Below are 26,113 nucleotides of genomic sequence, written 5' to 3' on the forward strand. Positions count from 1 at the left end.
GAAAAACAAGCAAAGTATCTAAAGATCTCTTTAAAGGGTGTCCAAAAGTGTAGCTGGTTAATGGAAGATTAATGTTCAATGTTCAAGCAGGATTTGCAGCAATGGAGATATCGTAATATAAAAAATTATTGGCTATTGAACAGGGAATTTTTTTCGAGATATTTTTACATGATGTAAGCAGAAAACCGTTTGGTTTTCTTCTTCAAAATATACAAGAAATAAAAAAATTAAGTGGACCAATAAAAACTCTTTCATGCACAAAAATTCTGCATCTGAAATTTTGTAGCAATGATAGATAAAAAAATAAATACTTTCAATTATGGACCATTAACTTACAAAAAAATCTGTTTTTCTCATTCAGTTTGAACTCCATACATTCTTATTGGAATTGAAGCAGATTTCAAACTCAGGAGAACGCTACACAAAGTAATATATAATAGACAATTATTATAATACAATACAAACGATATACATATAAATATAGTGTTAAGAATATAAAATGGACTGTAAGTTCGAGGGTTAGGTTTGGTTAGGTAAAGAAGTATCGGTAAAAAATTTCATTCATAAGAAAAACTTTCAATCTCCAGATAGACTTGTGAAAGTTTTGGGCGAAAACATAAATTTCTCGAGTCCCCTTCAGCACCTTTCGGGATAACTTTGAAAGGTGATTCACTCAATATTTGCAAAAAAAAAAAAATAACTTTATGTCACTGAACGTGATAAATATGCTTTTTCACAATAATGAAATTTTTTTGAAAAAAATGGTCCTATTTCAATAACCAAAATTCCAATAGCTGAGATTAAATGAACTAGTAATATGAATGTTTTTTCAGAAAGGCCATTGTTCAAAATGTTATATGAAAAAGTCCTGCGAGGAGTTCAAGGCTAGTGTTTTCACCTGAAACTTATAGAAGTCCACCTGGAGATTGAAAGTTTCTTCGCAAGTGAAATTTTATTACAATGTTCATTCATATATGGCTTTGTGTCGCAATCTTGTGTATGGTATAAGCTTCAATTCCATTTAGAATGTAAACTGAATGAGAAAAATGTGCACAATGACTGAAAGTAGTTGTTTCAAGAGGATTTGTTCTACAAGTTTGTATCTGAATGAAACTTCTGTGCATGACTCATGTATACACCTTTGTAAAGCGTTTTTACCAATGTATTCATTTTTTCTGTAGTTCCCCACCTTTTATATGTTAACGGAGAAGCAGAAAGCCAAAACGTTTTTTTCCAAAAGATTCTTGGAATACAGTGAACACCGTTCACTGATAAGCATAACTTTACATACACACTTTTGCACAAAGATGTATGAAAATGTTTTACAAAAATACTTAACGGTATTAGGTATAAATTTCAAAAAAAATAAATTGGCATTTAATAATATTTCATTTTAATTGAAGGGGTTATATTTTTTGGAGTGATTAATTTTTATTAATCATTTTGTTTGTACATTTTCAAGAAAAATTATTTGTATTGAGCGATTTAAAAAAAATCATAAAAAATACTAAGCGTAGGAATTAGCACATCTGTGGTTACTCAAAGACATTTTTGATGGTAGTTCTGCTTCCCGTCAATTATACATTTTGCTTCTAATTTTTCAGTACTTCATTTATTTTTTGAATCCATTATTAGTTGGAGACAATAGAAGACACCTTTTGAAATTACCTTTCCTAAATATCTATGAAAAACCTGATTGTGAGATCATAACTTTTTTCTAATTGCAATATATAAAAAAAGTGAAAGTTGATTACGAAATGTCACTTTATTGCTCTCGTATCATCCATTTCATTAAATACAGCCAAAACCGTGCACTTTATTCAATAAAATGGATTGTGCCACAAACTCCTCAGTTCACCAAATTGCTAACGTAACCTTAAATTTAAACGAAAAATATATATACACAAACAAGTCAATAACCGCTCAAACGAAACAAGTTTGTCTCGAAAGAATGGTTCAAGCTATAGAGAACATCCCTGAAGCACCACACTCAACTCAAAACGCAGAGTCATCATTTGGTCCCGTGAGCAACCTTCCCATTTTTCATTTCTTTCTTAGGCGCCGGTACCGGAGATATGCAGATGACATCGTTATCGTCTTCGCTTTTAACTTCGATACTGTCTTCCTGAATAGGACCGTTATCCCTTTCCCATTCTTTCAAGACGTTATCCAAGTCATAGCGTTTGCGATAGTTGACAAAAAAGGTGCGAACGTGATGCTCCGTCTTATTGCCGATCGTATCGGCGATGCTTTTGAAATCTTTGCCGTACTTACGAACACCTTGAACAGCGAGTAACAGTTCTTCCTGTGTCCATCTTGCATTGTATCTGGAACTGTCGTTACCTGGACGGAGATCTTCCACGCTGTCGGAATGTTTGCGCTTCAAGGAACTTACATGTTGTTTGTTCTGCTGGATCTGGAACAAAGGAGATAGTTTTTAGATTAATAAAATATTTTGCTGTACATGAGTCTAACCTTAAAATAATGTGTTTGGAAAGTCAATGGTATATCCCTAACTACGCACACATCAAAACACATCCTGAATCACTACACCTCCCATTCACACATACTCTCTAGAATTTGATAAAATACGTGAGAATAATTCAATCCCAACTCATTCACTGAATTTGGCATTATTAAATATGCGGAAGGTGGAAATATTCAATATAGCAATAGAATGCAATGAACAAAGTTATCTACCTTAAACTTAAATTATTTTGTTTCTAATGAACGAGTTTGTTTGAATTTTGAGACACTTACTTAATTGAAAGCAGGATGTTCACTTTTTCAATTACAAAAAACAGATTCGCCACTAATCCTTCCCACTCAAGTCACGACAAAATTGATAAATTAATAAGATAAGATAAATCTAGTGTTGCATTTGAAATAACGAAAATCACACATCATACAATCCAGGCGTAGGCATGCTACAAGATGCAAACTAAAAGATAGAGACCCCAATAGCAAGCAATACAAAAAAAGAGTTAGTGGTGTGAAAAAAAGGAAAGCTGTGCAGTCTGACGAACGAATCTGAGAAAAATAAGCATTTCATGTGGAACATTCAGAAATTTATGAAGCTGAAAAATATGAAGGAATTATTCGCTACTATGTTTAGTATGCCACATTTTTTTATCATTATTACTTCAGTAATTTTGAATATCGCTGAATGTTGAGAGATTTTGTTCTAGTAATATATAATAGTGATTTTTATCAAGTACTCGTCTTTGTTTTTTACAGTTTGTCTTCAATCGAGGACCGCTTGCCTAGTACTGATGATGCCCAATAGGCTGAAACAGCTGTCGCATTGTGAATTATCAGAATGATACTTATTTATATGAAAATAGTTTTTCTGAAGTTACTGCCAGAAAAGTAATACGAATGTTTTGAATTCTAATATAAATTTTGCAGTTTTTTGCGATTCGTGACAATCATTTCAACATATATAAAAAAGCGAGTGTTAGTATACTGGAAAAATATCCTTTACACTATTTATGGATTACCATATGGACATCACTTCAATGGATAGAATATATATTTTTATACGCTTACAATGAAAACATGATATATCATATAACAATGGAATCCATAACTGAGTGGGCGTGTTCGCTATATAAAAACTTATCGAAATAAAATTCATAGGTTTGTTAAATTGATCATAACGTTGAATAAATGAATATAAATTTCAAAAATAAGACATTTTAAATTACAAGTTTTCAGAGAACCAACTAAAAACAGTATTACTTCAAGTTCTTTTGAAGTGAAGATTCCCAAAAACTTTCAGAAAACTTGCAATTTAGAGGACTTGAATTCAATAATAAAATAAGCCAAACATGTTTTTGAAACAATATTTCCATGACTTGAACGTCAAATGAAATAATACAGTAAATGAATAATATAGACAAACATTGTATTTTGAAATTATAAATTTTATACTTCTCTTATTCAACTGATTATTCTTTGAAAATATTTTTACAAAAAGTAAAAAACACAAGATTTCCCAACTTTCTTGGAAACTTTAATATATCCAATGGAAGTATTAATTATATTTCAGTTTACTTCCAAGTACCATTTTGATAAATTGCCAGAACAAATTCAATAGAAAAAGTTAAACATCTTGTTGCATATTTCATGTGATAATAATTTTGGTAATCAAATTATAGTCACTGACACAAATGAAATGTAAAAACAACTGAAAAATGCTCATTCTCTATCTCAGATAATTCGTGCAGACCACTTTTCGGACATCATCTCCATCGTCAGGGTGTACTCACTTGTCTCTGCAGGGAATCGAGCTCTCGATCCATGGCTTTAAGCATGACGACGCCCGTATTGCCAGAAGCCATTGCTGCCAGATCGTCGTGGTTGATGTACATGCCGCGCGGGGGCTTGCGCTTATGGCGAGCCCCCAAAGGGGTGCCCCGCTTGCCGCCCGTCGGCCCCGAAGTGGGCCTCAACAGGCCCGTTCGTCTACATACCAACATTGTTCGTGTCAATTTCGATTTTTAATAATACTTCAACTTTTTCAGAAAAGAACCAATTGCTCTACTATTCGTATTTGAATCAATGGCACAGTTGATGGTGGGACTTCAAAATAATTGCAATGTGAATAATTTGATTCGTTTGAATTTTTAACACTTTTCCCATACACAGAACTATAGCACTTTTTCTCTTTTAGAGCACTTTTTACAAGTGTTGTAAAAACGCTTTGAAAAAAGTGCTATAGTTTAGCTGTGTAGGATAAGTATTTTCTATAGATTGATTTTGAACCAATAGTTTAAATTCGGAACACCATGTTCTCATATTGAATACAAATAAATTTTCATTTGGATCGTTCCTTGAATGCACAATATTGATGTTAGAATCAGTCAATTTTGTGGATATTTGGATTCAGCAACTGATTTTATTTTGATTTAGTTTGTCTAAAATAACACGCAGTTCTAAAAATAAATAATTATTTCTGTAAAAAACTAAAACCTTCGAGAATAATGACTCTTGTAATGTTCAGAAGTTTTATTGAACTGCCTCTAGCATATCCACCAAATTATTTGAAGAAAAATCCTATATTTATTTATTAATACTCTTTTCCTATGAAGTGTTTTCATTGAGAATAATGATGGTTCCTGTTCACATATGAAGTCAAAGGCAAAGCACTGAGGGCGATTTGATGGTCAAAGAGATTAAAACTAATTTTTCAATACAAAGAATTGAATACACATCATCTTTTTATAGCATAAGAAATATTTAGATCATGAAATTGTCTGATTGAAAAATTATTGATAAACAAATACACAGAATATATTATTCACTTGGAAGGTAGTATTTGTGAGCCTAGATACCAAGAATTCATCTGAATACAAATAATTTTCTGATTGACACAAGAATATTGTTATCGTAGTTCATTTAAAAAACTCTCCTTTTCTTTAAATGAAGATATTCATCTGAACAAGCAGAAATAACTATTTAAATTTATGCAAATGAGTAGAAATTCCTTTTAATACCGAAATGGTTTTCATGAACAAAGATATTTTTCTGTTCAAGAAGGAAGAAATGAATGTATGAAAAAAGTTCTTTGAACACTGACAATGGAAAATCAAATCAGTTTTTCATTCATATAATAAATAATAGTTTGTATGAAAGATAATTTTCAATCCATTAGAATTTGACACTTTATTCAACCCCATAACTTGAATGACTATTGAGTCAATTGGGGAACTACATATACGACGCGACTTCAAACAGAAGAGCTCGAAAAATAGGTGAAGCCATTTTATTCTTTTCAATAAAATAAACAAAATGTTACAGTTCAAAATGTAGGCAAATAACGGATTCAATCAGGTTTGAAGAAAGGTGCCTTCTTTCTACAAAACTCATTATAATATATTGAGATTGCTGTTGCATATCACTACAATAAATACTACTCGTAATATTACGGTTGTATAAAAACTTGGAAATAATGAATACTGTTGCTAAATCAAAATCGACTGAAAATATGCCTTAAGATTATTTTCCAATTACAGCTTATGTAATGTAGCCTGAACCCTGAGATGAGCAAATGAGAAAAAATCTACCCAATATCATCAAGTTGCAGATACAAGTTGAAGTTTGCTGAAATCAAGTTAAATTTTTTTCTGTTGCGCCATAGCATTGTCTTCGTCTGTCGCTTTATCAAAACTTGGATCAAGTTACATTACATCAGTTATATTGTTCTGGTTTGTACAAAAATTCCTTCAGATAGTTTAGTAATTTGCCTTTCACTGTTTTCTATTTGGATGGTAGAGCAATTATATATAGAAATTTAGCAAACTGTACTCCATTCAGGTTTAGGTTTACATGGATATATTTCACTTCGTACTTCAAAACTGTTTGAATTATTGTTATTTCAAAGTAATATTACATGTATAATATATAGGTACCAATCTGCTTGACGAAAACTCTCCATGGACAAAAAAATCAAGTTATATGTAGAGGGTGTCCCAAATCCGAAAGTGACCAGTGGGATCTAGGAAACAAGAGATACAGGGTCGGTTAAATTAAGGCAAAGTTGCTTAATTTGGTACTCTTCGAAATTATGTTTCAAAATCTGGAAAATTTCGAACAATTCCGGAGATATCCAGAAAAAACCGAAACTGCGCCATTTCGCATAGCAATTTTTTACGTTCTACGTCCGACGTTTCGTTCTTCAGAAACCATTATCAGCTTTGTTTTTTATATAGCCCGATTTAATGAAATACCCTGTATTCAATGGAGCTTTTCGAAACGAATTCAATAATATATCACAATCCATTACTTGAAAATGATTTTTAGTCAAAAATAACGATTTTATTTCATTTTTACTCAAACAGTAGGCCATGCCAAAGCGACAGCCAGGTAAATGACTGAAATGAAAGGCGGCTGTGGATCGAAATAAAAATGTTATTGTTTAACTAGATCATCTTTCTCTTCTCTGTCTTATTTTGAATCACGAATAATGTTTCTTTCCGAATCTATCTTGGTAAAAAAACAATGACAGTTTCATATGTATTGCCCATGTTTGAAATCAATCTATATTTACTTATGATCTTTCCAGATACACAAGTACTTGAAAAATCACTTGAGTACACCCTTGATATGCTGTTTCCCCAATATTCTGAAAAACAATAAAATGTGTCCAAAGAAACGATGTACAAAATACAACTGAGAGTCTAGGAACAAATCATGTTAATAAAGAACTTGACATGAATTTTTTTCAACAATTCAATATGATGTGCAAACTGTTGACATTTTCGAATATCGAGTCCTTATGTAGGCCAAGTTAAAGTGCCTACAAAATACACGAAAGTATCTTGTGTCCATGAAGTTTTTGAACAATAGATTGAGACCTATATTACATTTCAATTCTGTAACTTTCACAGAAAGCCTTCCTTTCATCTTCAACTTCATGTGTTCTTTTGAACAATTAACTGATAAATATAAATCTATTGTGAATGGAGCGATACATACCTCCAGTGTTGGTAGCAGGAATTACATAGGGCCCCCTTCGTGGTCACCTGAGTGACTGTACAGACGACTCCGCAGTTAGAGCACGCGCCACCCTCACCCTGCACACATACAACAATCATACCGACCAAGTTCCGAGCTTATGAAATATACAAGATGTTCCGTGACTCGAGCGACATCGCAAAATATCCGAAAAATTATCTCTACTATACTTTAGTAAATATAAAAGAAAAGGTGTCGTTATTCTAAATTCACATCTACAATCTGATGTGAGTTCTGTACTGAGATATATTTCTCTATAGTGACAAATTGCGTTAAAATTTTGGTAGTTTTTTTTAAAAAAGAGCATGTTTCAGCGTTAGTACTGGAAATTGCCGCTATTTAAGATAATTATTTGAAAATAAATGATGCAGTACAATAAAACAAGTTTTTGTTTTTAGTGGTTAAGGAAAACTTTTGTTAGGTCCAATTTATAATAACAAAAAATAATCCGAGTAAAATACATATATTGCAAAAAAATATTTACAAGAAACATTTCATTGTGTCAGTACTAGTGTTGGAGACAATGATTTGTTTAATAAAATAACTAAAAAGCATTACTAACTCACTTCTTAGAATACTGCCAGGTGATCCTGGAAACGTCCATAAATTGATGCTTTTTCTTAAAGAAAAAAAGAAAAAGATACGATCAGATTTTTAATACATAAAAGAGATGCACATAACAATTAAACCTTATGAAAACGAAAAATATATTTAAGTTAACTGACCATTCAATTTTATTAAATTGAACGTAACATAACATAAGCTTAGTGAGGACATTAAATCCTCAAATATCAATGTCTTTAAAAACCGACTCATGATTTTTCTATTGCAAAAAGCATACTACTCTGTGGATGAGTTTCTCCTTGAATCCTAATTTTATTGTAGCTTATTAACTTTTTTTATGTATGTTTATATTGACTTTTTTATGTTTGTTTGACCTGTTGAATCAGTCAGTATTTTATGATGATGTTGTTTTTTTGTCTAATGTGATTGTGAAGGAAAACTGATTCAATAAATGTTTGATTGATTGATAAGTCGCTGTCTATATTGAGGTGTATGAAATGGTGTTTTTAGTCGATTCATTTCACTCAATAACAATATCTAGGTCACTTGAGATGCCTCAAATAACTGAAAATCAATGGAATGTACTGTCTAACTGAACAACAAACATTTTTACGAGAAACTAGTCGAAGAGTAGAATAATCTTTTATTATTTTTTGAATAAACGTGTTAGAAAAACAAGAACCTCCCATCTGTAGAATTTAGCACATCAACAATCGATGAAAATATTGAGGGAGTGAAGAAAATTGTTATGGAGAATCATTGAACCACTATTAGAGTAGTTGCTGAGGATGTCAGCACATCGGTTGGCCCATGCCATGCAATTTTTTCGGAAATTTTAAAGCGTGTGGCAGCGAAGTTCGTTCCAAATTTGCTCAAAAGAGTCACAACTGGTGACGAATCATAGGTATATGGTCACGACATGGAAACCAAGTCCAATCGTCCCAAAGAAAGAGCCAAGACCTCCAGCAAAAAGAAGAGTAACACAGATTTATACAGGGTGTAACTAAATAAGTGTAAAACATTTAAGGATGTGATTCGTCATTGAAAAAAAGACAGGATCTTTCATATAAAAAAATTTCATTGGAGAATCCCTTGTTAAGATAAAGCCCCTTAAAGGCGGTACATAAAATTTGTATAACAATTTTTTTTCACAAGCACTAAAAAAGCTGCAATATTGAAATTAACCTGACGTTTTGTACTACCAAAGAGACACTTAGCCAGAAATTTATTTGGTTTACCCCATGGTTGTAAGGGGTGGAAAACGCAACCCCTAAAATTTATTTCCAGTGTAACTTTTTGTCTTATTATTTGTTTACCATTTAAAAATTCATTTCCGATAGCCTGTTTCATTCTAAACAAAGATTGTTTCTTGGGTTTTTTGCCCAAAATAAACCAGTTCGCATCAAAAAATTATTTTAGAGATACTACGTCATAAATGCGAAAATACGAAACTAATCTATCTAGTAGGTCGCTATTAGCGATAGTGACATTTAAATTGGTATGACGCTGTCAGTTTGTGAATTTTTGAAATTGAATTAATACTAATTGTGTGTTGTTGTTCTGTTCTTAATTTGTTACTTTAATTATTCACTTGTTATTAAAATGGCATACACAAATAAGGAAATGGCTGATATGCATTACGTTTACGGTCTGTCGCAGGGGAATGGGTTAGAAGCTTCTAGAAGATATGCTGAAATGTATCCTCAACGGCAGCATCCTTCACATAGAATATTTGCTCGACTTTATCATCGATTACGAGAATATGGTTCATTCGATAAAAGAACGCAGGATTGTGGTCGCCATCGAGAAGTACGAACACCACAGCTTGAGGAAGCAGTACTTAATTTGATTGAAGAACAACCTACTACCAGTACTAGAAAGATTGCTTTCCAGCTGAATGTAGATAATATGACGGTACTTCGAATTTTAAAGGAACAACTCTTATACCCTTACCATCTGCAACGAGTACAGGCATTGTTACCGCGAGACTTTCCGAACCGTCTTGAATTTTGCAATTGGATGCTGGAAATGATTAGAAGAAATTGTGACTTTCTAAAGTCGATAGAATTCACAGAAGAATGTAGTTTTTCTCGGGACAAGATTATTAATTTTCATAATTACCACATATGGGCTGATGAAAACCCTCACGCTATTGACGAAACTAACCATCAAGAACAGTTTTCTCTTAACGTGTGGCTCGGAGTTATTGGGGATAATTTAATTGGGCCTCATTTTCTACCTCCACGATTAAATGGTGAGACATACGTTCAATTTTTAAGAGAAGTGCATCCAGTACTGCTGGAGGAAGTTCCTTTGGACGTCAGAAGGGATATGTTTTTTATGCATGATGGGGCTCCCGCCCATTTTAGTCAAGTAGCACGTCAGCATTTAACTGAAACATATGCAAATCAGTGGATAGGTCGAAGAGGACCACAGAACTGGCCCGCTCGATCCAGGGATCTCAATCCTCTCTATTTCTCTATTTGGGGCCATTTACAGCATATGGTTTATCGTACTCCTGTTCGCGATGTAGAGGACTTAAGAAACCGCATCATCGATGCGTGCAGGGTAATCAGAGAGACTCCAGGAATATTTGAGCGAATACGTGGCTCAATGCGCCGACGTCTAGACGCATGCATGTCTGAAGGTAGACATATTGAACATTTACTATGATTTCTACATGTGTGTTTTGTTATTAATAAATTAGTTTTGTTCATTACCCTTTAATCGTTTAATGCAGGTACTAACTACAAAATAACAATAAATCCAGTTCGCATTTATGACGATGTATCTCTGTAGTTGTTCGTAAAATAATTTTTTGCTGCGAACTGGTTTATTTTGGGCAAAAAATCCAAGAGACATTTTTTGTTAAGAATGAAACAGGCTATCGGAAATGAATTTTTAAATGGTAAACAAATAAGACAAAAAGTTACATTGGAAATACATTTTAGGGGTTGCGTTTTCCACCCCTTACAAGCAAGGGGTAAACCAAATAAATTACTGGCTAAGTGTCTTTTTGGTAGTACAAAACGTCAGGTTAATTTGAATATTCTAACTTTTTCAGTGCTTGTGAAAAAAAATTGTTATACAAATTTTATGTACCTGTATCTTAACAAGGGATGCTCCAATGAAGTTTCTTTATATGAAAGATCCTATCTTTTTTTCGATGAGGAATCACCTCCTTAAATGTTTTACACTCATTCAGTTACACCCTGTATAACCTTTTGGTATAAATGGTCATAGAAAAGTAACCGTTTGAAACAAGCGGGGTATCAAATGAAACTAAAATTCAAATATTAATTATTATATGCGCCTCTTGAAGTGTTTTCGTCGTAATGTATAATAATTATACATTCCAATCATTGTACGCACAAACAAGACATTTTTCCTATTATATACTACTCTGTAATAGTCTTAGTGAAATTATATTGATACCAAAACTGTTTTTACTCATCTATTCTAGAATTACCAAATACGTTATTTAAAATCATCGATATGATTTACTTATTTCCGACTGCAGATATAGCAGATGCAGAACTGCGTATGTATCACATTCATATACAATTTTCAATTTATATTTTATTAAGCATAAATCATACTATACGACTGTTCAAAAAGTGGGGTGAATGTTCAAATTTCGCGGGCTAAGTAAATTCGATTGGCGATTTTTATTTTTTTATGTTGGTCTCGAACAAATGTTCACAGTTTTAGCTGTTTAGTATGTTCAGTTTGATCTTACTCTTGAAGATGATCACTTGGTGCTCGAAACACGTGTCAAGGTGTTAAAATAACGGTTTGGTGTTGAGAATGAACTTCGATTAGCGTGGCGTAGTCGTACGGTCAATAAGGAATATTATCTTGGAGTTATTTTGTAGAATCATGAAAAATATAACATAAAAGGAAAAAATTATTGAAAATGTAAAATTTTTGAAAATTATAATAAAATAATGGTTGAAAATGGCAGTAATGAGACATTATCTTTAAGAAAACAGTTTCACTGAGGATATTCAAGTCATTGAAAAAAAGACAATTTCAACTGTTCATAACTGTTGACCAAGTTGAGGTATTTATGTTATAAAAATACTAATGGAGGATTGGTTATTGAAACATCTAAGTATTCTTCATCTACTAGGTCCCAGGAATAACCCACAGATGGCGAACTGACCTTCAAATGACACATGTCAATTTTTCACGTCAATCGGACCAGAAACAGCAAAGCTACTGTGTTTAGAGTGACGCTACTGTTTTTTAATGAAAAAAAAAACAAAAAAAAACGAAATATGTGTGTTATCAACACATAGTGTCAATGTAAAGAATACCCGACATCATAAGCAATGGCTTGAAAAATGTTATCTGTACTCTGCTCTGTCGAAAACAACGATTCGCCGATGGTTAGCTGATTTTAAATTCTGTCGCACTGTTCAATGTATTTATTCTGCCGTCATTTTAATAAATATTGTGGACTGCCCATTCTGAAAGTAAATAAATAATTTTAAACCCACTTTCTACAAAAACGAAGTTTTATATTTTTTGGCATTTCTAACAAAAACCTGAAAAGTAGATATTTATGTAAAATCTGAATAAACTATCTCCACTCTATAGAGTATTAATTATTTTATAATACAATAGAGCTAATAATTTTTAGGATATGTCACAATGTCGCAAGACGAAACATACTGTATAATGAAAGTGAGTTATAGCAGAATATGATAAAGGTTGTGAAGATAAGTGGAAGTGTACAACACTTTTATGTACAAGTACTGTGCACGAATCGGTAGGGACGGGAATAATGCAAGGATACAGCATGCAATGCTTAACCATGTCCCATATTCAATGACTAATTGTTAATATTCGAAAATACAATGATTCATTTTCACAACTAGTTTATCCAATCTTAAATTTTTTCATTGCAAAAAAATAACTTGGTATTCATTAAAGGAACTAATTCAGCTAATAACAAGTTTTCTGCAAATATTCAACTGCAGTAAATGTTAAAAAAAAATTCGAACAATGAACGTCAGAACCTCTAATATCATCACCTTTCTTTTCAAAATTACTTCGTTGAAAATAGGACCAAATGAGTATAATATATATGTCAGTCTTTCACTTTTTACAGATTGGAGGACACATTGAGTGAATTTCAATTTATTCATATTTCATTATCATATTGCAATGATGAAATAAATATTCTCAACATATTCAAACAAGAATTAACACTCAAAATATATTAAAAAAAACTATCAAATCAAGTTGAAAAACAAATTATTGAAAGTTTTAATGTTCATGGCTAAAAACTTGTGAAATGTCCTGTTTAAGATTGGTGTCTTCTTTCAAAAACGTGAAAGGATTATTCACCTTCAAAATTAGCACGGAGTAAAATTGTAAAATCCTGAGTTACTAGCGTTTGTTATATTTTGGCAACCACTATTTTTATTGAAACATCTGGAGTGTTTTCCACCTATATGGAATTTTTTTAATGAAAAAAAGGAGGAAACCTAATTGATTTTGGGTCCTACATCCCAAAAACAAAATAATAGCAAGATTAAAACTACAATTTCATCATATTTTCTTGATATAAGTGTATTTTTCTACAATTCTGTAGGATGAGAACATGCAATATGGTATATATAGCCAAATTTAAGAGCTAGACTGGACATACAGAGTACAAAGCCGGTTCATGTATAAATTCATTAGAAATTGTGGGACCCACCATTATTGGTAACATCCAGCAAGTTATTAAAATAAAAACAAAGTGTAGAAACAGACGACAGCAAGATTTGATAAACTTTTGGATGACATCAAAATCTATTCTTCCGTTAACCAGCTGTTGCCCTTCATGAACAACAACCCTCAGAAGTTGAAAAGCGTGCTAGCTAAGGATTAATGAGTTCTCACTTTTTAACGTGCATTTCCTAGAACGAAAATGTAATGTAAAAACTGATATATCTCTGAGCAGAGTTTTACCAGAAATATTTTCTACAAATATCCACCAAGTTCATATTGAATATAATATTCAACACCTGTTTGCAGAATAATTCATAAAACAAAGATATATCACTACCCTCCAACAGGGATAACTTCAGAACAATCTAAAAAGACAGATTTTTATCTGAGGAGGCAACTTCTTCAATAATTGTGAGATAGCAATTGATAAATTGCTGATCTTTAAGAAGTTGTATTGCAAAAGCTATTCAGAACAACCCACGAGGGTAAAGACACTGGATTGGCTCACAAGCACAGATGTATTTGTTTCCTCCTATATTGCAGGGATTGCAAAACATGACTTGTAAAGGGTTCTTGGGGTACTCTCAACTCCATTTCCTTTTTATAAAAGCTCGTTCTTCTGAGGAATTTGTGACTGAACTATAGCCAAACGTTCCAGAAAAAAACATAGGCTTGTGAGATTTTGTTTATCTATATCTGACAGAGCCACTTTCTAGCACAACTAACTTTTTTATTCTGTGAAATCCAAAGCTTCCATAACCAATTGCGGATGGTGTACGAACACCCTGCAATGAGCCTAAACCACTGTTAATCACAAGTTATCAGTACCTAAAGCATGTAACGATCCTTAATCTGACGCCGCAAAGCGGGATGTAGGATAATGGTTTACTAATCTTTAGGATGATAAGACAAAATTAGGAGTAATCAAACCGTCCTATTATTTTTGGGTTCCAAGTAACGTTTGATCTTATTCAGAAGGATCGAAATATGTGAAAAACAGGTGCCGCAATATGCTTCAACAAACTCAGAATTTTTCCAGTCTATTAATATTAGAAGAGAAACATAAAAACATGTTTCTCAGTTTAATGTGTTTATATAATAATAATAATAATAAATAGTCTTTATTTTACGTGGCGGAGTGTAGCAAAGCGCTATTATTCCAATCAACCACGTTTGAAAGAAAAAAAGAAACATTACAAAAAATAAATGGCAATTTCAGGACAATAGTAGGATTAAATTCAAATGTTTATGTTTGGATCACTGTTGGCTGAGCAATTCAGTTTTGAGTTTACTTTTGAATATATACTCAAGAATGACTCAGTTACAAATTTCATAACCCTACAATATTAAAATAATTTTGTGGAGAAGAGTTTTTCCAGTATAACACCCAGGTCATGGGCCATAATAATCAAAGTTAACTGAAATCTATGAAAGCTCAGTGGCATGCAAGAGAAATAAAAAATTTTCAATGTCTCCACTTACATCCATCAAATAAGTTAACTGCTCACGCAAATTCTTTCTGGAGTTTTAATTTGATGTGAGAGTCGAGAAATAAGCACCGGGTTTTGGAAAATTTGTCAATAGAATAAAGCCAGAAACGAAAATAAGTGATTTCAAATAGTCAATTCGAGTATATACATTAGATTGACAAGTTTTCGAAGTAGAATGTGTGCATCACTACGAATTAATGAGATGAGAGGAAACGTGCAATAGAAAAAGTTTATTCTTTTTTTTATAGACTACCTGAACTGATTTTTCGTTGATAGAGTGGCCCTTACGGCTAGGAGATCCACTTTTACGACGAATACCACGATGAATTGTCCATTTCTGTAATATCAATTTTTACTCCACTAAGTGTCAGTTTCTCGTTACTAACCCTCCCTTAAAATATTTACTATTTTATATGCTGCCAAAAAAGAAGTTTAATAGTTGTGTTGAATGTTTTTGAAAATAGCCCCAATTTTTTCACAAATTTATTAATTGGTTCAGTTTCAGTATAACTCATTGTAAAATACAAATACTACTTACTCATACAACAAAAAAAGTTCAAACTTGAACTTTGATATATAAAACTTGAACGATAAACTTGAGGGTATATTACATATCAAATTGGTTATTTTCAATGCTATTTTCACATCTGATGTTTTTAAAATTTATTTGTTTATGGTTAATTTGTATTTTATTGAGACAGTGAAACCAGGGGTTAAGTTAGTCATTCTAACCCAGAGAAAATATAATTATATAGTGAGGAAACACATGCAACAGGTCCTGAATATCATAACAATTTAGACTGAGGAAGAAGGGCTGAACAGAAGTCCGTACAAATCAACCACAGCACAATTTATCAAGAGGACAAACTCCAAAATGAAAAGATACAATTATTAGGGAAGGTTCAATATCTTATATTAGGATTCCACATTGACGTGGAACCAAAATCTAAAAAAAAAAAAAGAATGGATGAAGTAGCATTGGAAAGACATGGAGAATGAATCCAGGTAGTTATTAATGAACGAAGCTTGTTTGGGAATAACGAAAGCAATGAGAATCACACCAACAGCAGCAATGGAGTCTACATCTTGTAATAACAAAGCAAAAAAGACAAAATTCAAGTGGAAAATTCTCCAAGCTACAAGCCAGAAAATTTGAAACAAGTATGACTCGACTAAAGAGTATAGAGACTAATTTACCTCAATAATAATTCTTTATTTTGAAACTAGACAGGATGAGCTGTTTGGAATAATGAGAACCACACCAGTCAGAATTTAGGCACTTTTAATCTAACTGCTTTATATCTTGTAATGAAAGATGCAAATCTGACACAATTCAAACAGGAAAATTCACCAAACCACAAAATTGTAAACATAATGACTTTTTATCGACCTTTTAAGGTATTTTTACTTTCGCCAATCAGAAAAAAAATCATATGGAACTGAAATTTACTCTTTGTACACCTAAATAAAGTTCCCCTTTATAATTTTTTTTCAGATTGTGAAAGTTAAAAGTACCCAAAAAGATAGATAAAAACTCCACAAAAATTGACTTTTGTTCAATAATAGTAATTAAAAAGTATGGAAACTAATTTATTGCTATTGAAGCTACTACTTTCAAATATTTTCCGCTCATTCTAAAACTGGGCACAATATTAAAAGTTTTTCATTTCGAAATATTTTTCATAGGTATACTTTGAAGGACACTCAAATACTCTAAATCATAAAGTTATTCCTCACTGATCATCTTAAACAGTTAAGTGTGAATTCTATGATCATCTAAAAAATAGTTTTATCCGAATCTGGAATAGTCATACTGCAGAGCCTCAATAGAGGTTCCAGAATGTCTAAATTGTGTGGTCTTCCACATAATTAGGACTTTTTAATTAATCCTGAATTAGAATCACCTGTGTTCTCATATAGACAATAACATACATTGTTGAGACGTTGTTGCACTTTTGTTATATACAAAAAAAAAAGTTTTTTATGGCAGGACTGCTGCAGTCGAAGGGGTGTCCATATTCATGCTTAATATGAAAAGAGATTATCTCTTAAGAAACTTCAACCAGTGCCCATAGTACTAGGTTTCATTCTGGAAATATACTACTCTTGGGGTGCGATTCATGATGAAAACTACAAACTCTACAAAAAATTTGAGTCTAATTCGTGTATCATTTTCATTGAAATTTATGGACCACCCACCCATTGCTATTTGTTGATTTTCAGTATGAACTGAATGTTGAAGTTGTCGGTCTGTTTCTGAGACTCAATGCAAATGAAAACCGTTATTTTAAAATATATTATTCATGCAATATCTACCACACCAAAACAGTAAAATGGATAGCAGTAATACTGAAGGGTTTCTCCATTGTTTCAATGGAATTTTCATTTCTGTAATCACAGTCTTCTCCTAGAGCTAATGGTATAAAAGACCACATCATCTGCACTAGAAACATTAAGTCAAAGGATGAAAATTGGCCACTTATCATATTCTAGTCTAGTCATCTTCTTATGATGCTAATTTGGATGGAGAAATGCACATCGAGAGTCAGTGTTTTTGTTCTAGTGTGAGAAAAAGGTTTTCATTACATTCATTTTATGCCAGCGGCTCCAATTCACACACAGAATCTTCATAAACAAATTCAATTGAAGTAGGTCACCGTCAAGTTCTCCAATTAACACATATAATACCCTATTTAGGGACAGGTCTGTGGGAACACGACTCAAGCAGTAATGTTGAGCATGAGTAATGGAAGGTTGATATCAATTGTAAAACGGTTCTTTGGCAAAGAGTGTTTGAATTGATATAATACATATTTTTGATTGGCCTGTAAATGTAAATTATAAATTATTTGTTTTTTTTAATTTCATTGAATGTCTCATTTGTAACCCATTCAATATGCATTGAATACTAATAAAATAATTACAATCTGGTTTCTCTTCCCACAACTAGCCTACATTTGAAAATTTATAATTCATTGATTTCTTCTTTTCAAGCCAAAACTACATGATCGTTGTACATGTACAAGTCATGAGATACCATGTTGAAGTAATGGAATATTGTTACCTAGTGATTCACCTGAAATAAAAACATTTGGTAGTTAGTACAGCTCTGCGGATACACTCGACCAGAGTGGAAATGATGCTGTATATCACTAGCGGTACCCCTGGGGTTGAAAGTGTTTAAACAAAGAGACAAATCTCCAACCTCTTTTCAATATTCGAGATTGGTTTTGATGTTTGACTCACCAATCCAGCGGAAAACTTTTTTCATGATAGAATCTAGTTTATGGACCTTGTCTATCACATGAAGGGTGTGCAAGATTGCAAAATCAATGCTTTAGTTTTATGAAAGCGGTTACCCCTCAAGCACCTATCACACCCCCTTTTTGGAAATTGCAACTTTTGAAATTGAATAAAACGTGATTTATTCACTACTCTTGTCTTGTCAAAAACATTTTGGCTACTGGACAACACAAGTACTTTGCCTCAAAAATAGTTCGAAGGGAGGATATTCACAACAGATCACTGAGGAACATAAATAATAGATTTTCTAATCCTGTCCATCGTTCTTCATTTTTGTAGACATCTTTTTCTCACTTAGTACCTTTTCTGCTAAATAATATGCCCTCAAGGGCCGTACTTTATCTGCTCCTACTCTGATGAAAAATCTCAAAGAGGCTATCCTGAATGAGCAGCTGATTTAAATAAATTTTAGCAAATTTTAATCTTGTCTGGTTCTTTTTATCATGTTTTAACCTGTTTTTTGGGCTTGGTTGATATCATTTTGAATGTATTTAACAGCTTTCCCATGATTTTCTATAACACTGATGAAAGCAACTGGCATATAGTTTTTTAGATGATGTTTCTTGCCCTTTTGGGTATAGATTGAACTCAAGCAGTCTCGACAAGAAAAAAAATCTTTTTTTTGTAAGACAGGTTAAAGAAACCAAAAAACATTGGTCTTCATGAAGACCGGAATATGTATTGATGTTGACCTGTTTCAGTATTTGTCTGAAAAAATGGTGTTGAAAAGTAATATCTGGCATTGCGGATTGTACAACAGGGATAGAGAATAGTATTATGCTGTGAAAATAAGTAATGCAAATTGTACAAGTCAATTTGTTTTTTTATCATCCTCTTAATAATAGTGGAATTGTGAACTTGGTAAATGTATCACTAATGGCTGCAACTACTGACCAAAAACACATAGAACAGTTTATTACTATTATGAATCAACAGTTGTATCTTATATCCTTCTGATGAAAATCCATTCAAATGAGAAATTAATTTTCGGAGTATACTGAGGGAAGTATGTTTAAATAATTATGTTATATGTAATTAATTGAGAAATCGCCGTGGCATTCAACTAAATTTGTTAATTCTGTTTTTCAACTCAATGTGATAGTGTGGTCTTGGAGAATGAATTAAAAACTCTTTCTTATAGAGGCTAGACACCCTTACACTTTTTTAAGCAACTGTAATTTCATTAAATCACTGGAGAAACAGTTCAGTTTCAATGCCACTTGTTCTATATATTCTTTAATAAACATCCAGCATATTTTTTTTACTATAAACTCTAGAAAAACCACCAACCATAATTTAAATTATTCTACATCAAAATCATTAATACACATTCAACACAAACTCAAAATCAAAGCCGTTTCATCTTTACATGCTAAATCTCAAAACACTAGCAAAAACTCATACTTTTAGACAACCTAAGTTTTCTTACCTTTTCGTCATGATCTGACTCTTCGTTTGAACCATTTTCCGAACCACCTTCGGACGTGGCTCCTTCTTCTTTGGGGGCATTATGCTTTCGTGCTTGTTTATCCATGAGACTTGTGCGAGATCGCGTTTTCTTCCAACTGTAGTAATATTTGACCAAACTGGCTATGCTCTTATCTGGTAACTGAAAAAAACTTTGTGAGGTACCTTGTTGAATGAAACCACAATTATTTTACCATCTGCCGTATTCTATGGAAACTTTTTCCATGGAATTGAAATGCCTGTTCAAAAAGAACTTTATCTTCCACAGACCACTCATCAGGGAAAGGGGTAAAGTTTGCCAAGTCCATCATGGCACGATCTAAATCATGCTTATGCCAGAAAAGCATTCCAAGGGCTTGCTCTCCGTTATATCCATATCTATCTTTCGCTAATACTATATAGTCTTCCACTGTAATAAAATTGAGTTTGAGTACCCAATTCATTTTTATATTAAACTGAAAACTCACATTTTGATTCTTGGATCGCCTCAGTTGGTGACCAAACTAAGAGAGCTCTGTCAGCGAGGGCCTCAGGTCTTCTTTCTTCATCAGGTTGTAATTCAGGGCAAACAGCTTGATAATCTCTTCCTACTCTTATTCTATCTATAGGGGCTGAAAAAAATGCAGAGTTTCAAACAATGTTTTGATAAAAAAATAAAGAATATATTTTGATCACCGAAAAGCATACTTTTATTCAACGTAAAATCTGAAAATACAAGATTATCAAGGGGAATCAGAGATTACCTCCGCTTTCGTCCTCGCTTGTGGAATCATGTACGTGACCATTTGGACTGGGCCCTGTACTTCGACGCCCATTTCGAGCGTTTTCACTATTTTTTTCGGCTAATACCATTTTCGCCAGTTTGACTGATTAAATCACAAAAAGTAAATAAAAATATTTTTCCTTTAAATGGAAAACCAAGCTTTATGATTCACTGTTGTCACAGTGTGCTTTTCTCAAAAATAGCACTGCACTGACTATCTTCCATCGGAAAACCGTAGTTTTTGGAATAATTGAATGGTTCTTTTAGATTACGCTTGGCGCTACTAGTTCCGCTGTCACAAATGTCTACCATTGAGTTTCCTTTTTTTCGATTAAAGAGTAACCACCAAGGCGTTGGTTTGTTTTTGAGCTTGAGGCCTACACCTAAATGAACATGCGCAGTTAGGATTGTAATTATAAAAAAATGCGAAGAAACCTGCACGGAGATATCATTCAGCAAAATATATGTAAATAATATTAATTATAGATTAATCTCTCATGAATTCACACAAACAACAAGAAACGTGTTTCACTAAAATACAAAAACGTGGTAGGTTAATATTCAGAAACTAAGAATATGTTCCTGAATAAGTTGAAATCACAGAATTCATAAACTCAAAACTCATGACTAAAAAGTACATTCTCTATGATCGCGCTTGAAAATGTACAAACTAGTGGTGATTGTAATGGGGTTAAATTTATATTATCACGGACATCCGGTTAGAGATTTATATGTAAACGAAGCGGTGTTATCAGATATCAGATAAGAATCGTAAATAGTTTTGTTTTGATCTTACAAATTACTTTCTTAATTTAGAGAAAGAAACGGTAACTTTTAGTGATGAAGATAAACATAACTTCATTCTTTGATAAACATTGTTTTGGATAGCACCTCTTGTGATTTTTTTCTATTGTCAGGTTACGCTTTTACATTTTTCGGAACTACTGTTTACAGTACAACAAATCAGTGTTTCAGTAAGAGCATGTGTTGTGCAGCCACCATAGTGTACACAAGTTTTTATGAGTTCTGTGGTCAAAATATATGTCGGTTTTCCCAGTGGGGTGTAAATAGGAGACCAGGGGTCTAAAACTTTTGAAATTTTCAAACGGCATTTGAATTACAATATTATTCATAGGAATACATAAATATCCCACCGAAATAAAGTGGTCCTCGCTCCAGATATAAGATTATATGCGTTACATCATGGTTACTCGATAACTAATCTCGGAGTTGATAACTATACGGTACGCATTTTTGGCAAATTTGTAGGATTGATCAACGTGAATCATTTTAATTGTAATAGTGGTGGGGTCAAAACGAATCATGAAATAAAATTTACAAATTGTGTGTCCCAAAAAGTCACTTGAAATGAACTTGGATGATACTACAACCATGCAAGCTTACAAATTTCTCATGGTCTAGGATCGCCCGAAAATAATTCTGAAGTAGCATTATCAAGCTCAGTCACTTCAGCTCCTATTTATTGAAAATGAAAAATTGATATTCATTGAGAATTCATCGAAGTTTCAGAACCTCAAATTTATGTGCATCATCGACAGAAAAATTAGGGTTCATGTAATTTAATTTCTCTTTTGACATCATAAACATATAACTTGTTGTTCGATTCTTCACAGCTTCAAAAATAATAAAGTTTTTTTCGAATACTTTTCAGTGTCCACTTTGAAATATATATAAATATATATATAGAAAATATAAATGTGAACTTCCAAAAAGAAACAAGTTATTTCTACTTATAAGTGATAATAGCCGCATTCGGGTTAGTCATCGGAAATATTTGAAAACAGTAAAAAATACGCCTATTGCTTTAACTTAATGACAATATACTTACACTCGTCATCTTCCTTCTTTTCCTCCGAAATCGGAATCAGATTCCTAAGAACTCGACCACCTTTTCTTCGAGTCACCTTTATTTCTGCCATACTTGAAGTTCAGAATAAAACTAATAGAGAGCTTTTTAAAAACAAATTCAAAACTTCAGATTTTCAATAAGCTCTGATTTCATTCCTTGTTGGTCGATGTAGCAATCTGAAACTCTTTCCACTTACTGCTGGTCCTCTCAAAAGACAATCAGATGCCTAAACCTGAGGTCCTGGGTACCTGAGGACCTGGGTACCTGAGATCAAAAGTCAGCTCTCAATTTATTGAAGGTAGAAACTTACGCAATTAGGGTATAATCCACAGAACTGTGAAAACCACAGAATACAACAACTATATACGTTTAAATATGAAACAGTACTCGTATATCTGTTGAGGACTTTGAGGTTATGGACGAATCCTAAAAACGAAATGTTTTATTGATGGTGAAATTTTACGGTAAATTTTGAATTTTCATTAAGGATCTAGATTTATCGATTGGAAAAATCTGTTATGATAGAATTTGCTGCAATTTAGACAAAAAAGAGTTGAAATTAGATCGATAGAAATTGTTGGTCAGAAGGGCAACTACTAAAATGCAGTAAAAATCACTGAAATATATTCTTTCATTATGTGGTTCAGTCATTCACAATGCTCATATCAAGACAATCTTTTGTGATATCAGATGTCAAAATGTGTTACTCCCTTTGTAAGGAAAACGATCTTGATTAAATGTGAAAAATGTTATTTTCATTGAAAGCAGGTACATACATAAAAACCAAAAACTTGAGTTCTGCAGGAAAATAGTAATATAATACAATAAATATCAATGAATATAACAAAAAACATCATTTCACCGGCGACCCAAAACGTAGATTTTATTGTAAATTAATGTCAATTTATAAGGTAAATTATTTCGATTGTGCCAACTGCCATCTATTCAGCAATGGCACACTGAAATCTTCCAAAAATTGACTTGTTTCTACTAATGATTGCGAAAAATGTTGTGTTATAAAAATTTATAATCATCCATACCTTCACCAACATCCCTAAGACTATATACGTAGTATACGGTCGTATACGTAGTATTAAACCCAATTGGATTCGTATTCATTTTTATTCTAATCGAACTGACGCAACTGTTTATCAAATATTGTGGTTGCTCTAATCACCCCTACTAAGACCTTTGCCTAAATCACCTTGTAAAACTATTGAACAACTTGACACTACCTGTCAAATTTTTCTCCTGAACTTGACGCCTTGTCAATTTTTTTAATTTTACCAGATTTGGCACATAAAACGTATTTGGTGTTCGAATACCACTTTTGAAATATTAGCGGTTGCTTATCTAGTGGAATTGGCCGCGGTGGTAGTGCGCCCGACTCACGATCGGGTTCGATTCCCGCCTCGACCAGATATTTTTCTCGAGAGAATTTATCTGGTTGAAGCTGGAATGATTCTGCAACCGTATTAGGAATCACACGTTAAAAGGTAAGACCTCGTTAGTCCTTAGCTCGTACAAGTTTCTCGACTTCTGATAGTTGTCGTTCGTGTGGGGGCGACAGCTGATTAACGGAAAAACAGATTTTTGATGGCACAAAAGACACTGAAGCTTGAAAAAGAAACCACCTTATTATATATAATTACTAACGTACACTGCCTCGATGTCAGCTCTGATTTATGATTGACAAAATCACCAATTCCTTGTTAGCAGGGAACAACGTATATAAATCTAACACAAGCTTGATTTTATTATGTTCAAGTTTAATAACCACTGGATCGAAATTTTTCGATCGATAGTAATCACCTCGAGATTCTCGAAAAGTTCAGATATTATTTTTCGAACCTTGACTAGGATTCCGTAATCATACTATACTGCCGTACACAGAATGAATTTTCAGCTGGCTGACACCAAAAAATATTATGTGAATGTTCGAGCAAGTCAGACTGTACCTCCCGACGAAGCTCCTATTATATTATGTAATAGGAGGCACACTGGTCAAATGCGCCGGATTAAGGAAGCAATGACCATAAGAAGCAGAAGAAGAAGAAGAAGAAGAAAAAAGTTAACCATAACCCATAACCATACTTTCACATATCTTAAATTATTTGGGATTGTTAAAAGTCGAACATGTCATTTATAAATTTGATTTGTAAGAGATATATTTCTACGACTTCTGCTCGATACGGAAAAAGAAACTTCAAAAAATTTCCTATATATAATAAACGAGGTTCTAGAATTTTCAAGAAGCAGCAGGCAGAGAACCCAGATCCTGATGTTCCGATACACAGTATGATTTCTTTACCTGTTTTCTTTAACATTATCAATTATTCAAATTCATAATTATTCCATTTTTTTATTAGCAAGAGGTGTGAGAGAAATAGGCTATAAGGTTGATGGAAAATTTGTGGAAATTCCTGAGAAAATACCACAATTGGTTGTACCTGATTTAACAGGATTCAAGGTAATTTAAAATTTTTAGGCATTTCCCATGTAAATATTGTTATTTTTGTTTAGCTGAAACCTTATGTATCATACAGAGCCCCGGAGGTAACGCAGTCTAAATTTACTGCTGAAGATCTATTTAATGTTGTGTATGCCCCAAAAATTGTTAAAGATTTCAAAGAAGGCAAGCTTGATAGCAATGGACAACCACTAGAACCATCTGAAGATGAGAAAATGACTGCAGAAGAGGCAAAAATCAAAGCAAAGCAAACAGGAACAGATATATTTTAGATCTGATTCAGAATGAACTATTTAAAAATAAATGTTAAATTATACTGTGAAGGGTTTGTTGTGAATGAGTCACAGTTTCTTTACGTTTTTGGTTAATATAAACCTCTAAAGACACCAATTAGTCAGTAACTTGTAATCATACAATTTACCTATCGAATAAAAAAATAATTTATATACTCAGTTTCTCTCCAGACTATTCTAAAGCAGTTATCAGTGTTTTTCACCAATATCGTAATCAAAATTATGTAGTAGGTTGCTATTCTTTTTGGGAACCTAAATCAATTTATTTTATGTAACAAATGCCATTGTGACTAAAAATTCAGAACAGTTCTCACAATAAGTATATAAGTTACAATTTCTAAAACTGCTATACTTTTTCTTGACACGTGTTTCACCAACCAAGTTGGTGTCTTCATGAGATGAAGTGAATTTTGGTGTTTGGGAGAAATGCTTGTTTTATTTATTCTATGTCAGAGGCCCTAGTTCAAATTTTCTTTATTTCTAGTACTATAATTATGAGTTGCTTCAAGTTTACTAAATTCTATTGTTGAGTAAATGTTTCCCAACAAGTTATGAATGAAAACACAAATCAAGTAAGTATTCAGAATATTGTTTGGTTATAAAGACTGCTAATTAAACAACAAAAAGAGGAGTTCAAATATCTTCTAGATA

At 32.7% G+C, this 26,113-nt stretch overlaps 2 protein-coding genes across 2 annotated transcripts; one reads left to right on the forward strand and one right to left on the reverse strand.

Moving 5' to 3' along the window:
* Window positions 1–374: 374 nt before the first annotated feature.
* On the reverse strand, window positions 375–21,194 carry CoRest (REST corepressor). The gene is made up of 8 exons (XM_074183163.1): window positions 20,810–21,194; window positions 20,534–20,677; window positions 20,261–20,475; window positions 20,029–20,208; window positions 15,550–15,633; window positions 7,480–7,577; window positions 4,272–4,467; window positions 375–2,416 (listed from the first exon to the last, which is right to left on the reverse strand). The coding sequence occupies exons 1-8, from the start codon at window positions 20,916–20,918 to the stop codon at window positions 2,012–2,014; spliced, it is 1,431 nt and encodes a 476-aa protein (XP_074039264.1). The 5' UTR covers window positions 20,919–21,194; the 3' UTR covers window positions 375–2,011.
* A 3,576-nt stretch (window positions 21,195–24,770) lies between these two features.
* mRpL41 (mitochondrial ribosomal protein L41) lies at window positions 24,771–25,615 on the forward strand. The gene is made up of 3 exons (XM_023173795.2): window positions 24,771–24,995; window positions 25,069–25,169; window positions 25,223–25,615. Exons 1-3 carry the CDS (start codon window positions 24,836–24,838, stop codon window positions 25,439–25,441), a joined length of 480 nt encoding a protein of 159 aa, XP_023029563.1. The 5' UTR covers window positions 24,771–24,835; the 3' UTR covers window positions 25,442–25,615.
* The last annotated feature ends 498 nt before the right edge of the window (window positions 25,616–26,113 follow it).

The sequence above is a fragment of the Leptinotarsa decemlineata genome, unplaced genomic scaffold, assembly GCF_025532065.1.
Source record: "Leptinotarsa decemlineata unplaced genomic scaffold, Ldec_3_MD MMD2_tig00026336_RagTag_RagTag, whole genome shotgun sequence".
Lineage (NCBI taxonomy): Eukaryota > Metazoa > Arthropoda > Insecta > Coleoptera > Chrysomelidae > Leptinotarsa > Leptinotarsa decemlineata.

What these genes read in the sequence shown, in the direction of transcription:
- CoRest (XM_074183163.1), bottom strand. Translation starts at nt 20,918, where the DNA reads ATGGTATTAGCCGAAAAAAATAGTGAAAACGCTCGAAATGGGCGTCGA. An exon ending in TCCATAGAATACGGCAGATG is followed by an intron (nt 20,209 to 20,260) that starts GTAAAATAATTG and finishes AGTTTTTTTCAG; the next exon opens with TTACCAGATAAGAGCATAGC. An exon ending in TCAACGAAAAATCAGTTCAG is followed by an intron (nt 7,578 to 15,549) that starts GTAGTCTATAAA and finishes GTATGTGTGCAG; the next exon opens with GGTGAGGGTGGCGCGTGCTC.
- mRpL41 (XM_023173795.2), top strand. Translation starts at nt 24,836, where the DNA reads ATGTCATTTATAAATTTGATTTGTAAGAGATATATTTCTACGACTTCT. An exon ending in TCCTGATGTTCCGATACACA is followed by an intron (nt 24,996 to 25,068) that starts GTATGATTTCTT and finishes TTTTTTTATTAG; the next exon opens with CAAGAGGTGTGAGAGAAATA. An exon ending in CTGATTTAACAGGATTCAAG is followed by an intron (nt 25,170 to 25,222) that starts GTAATTTAAAAT and finishes ATTTTTGTTTAG; the next exon opens with CTGAAACCTTATGTATCATA.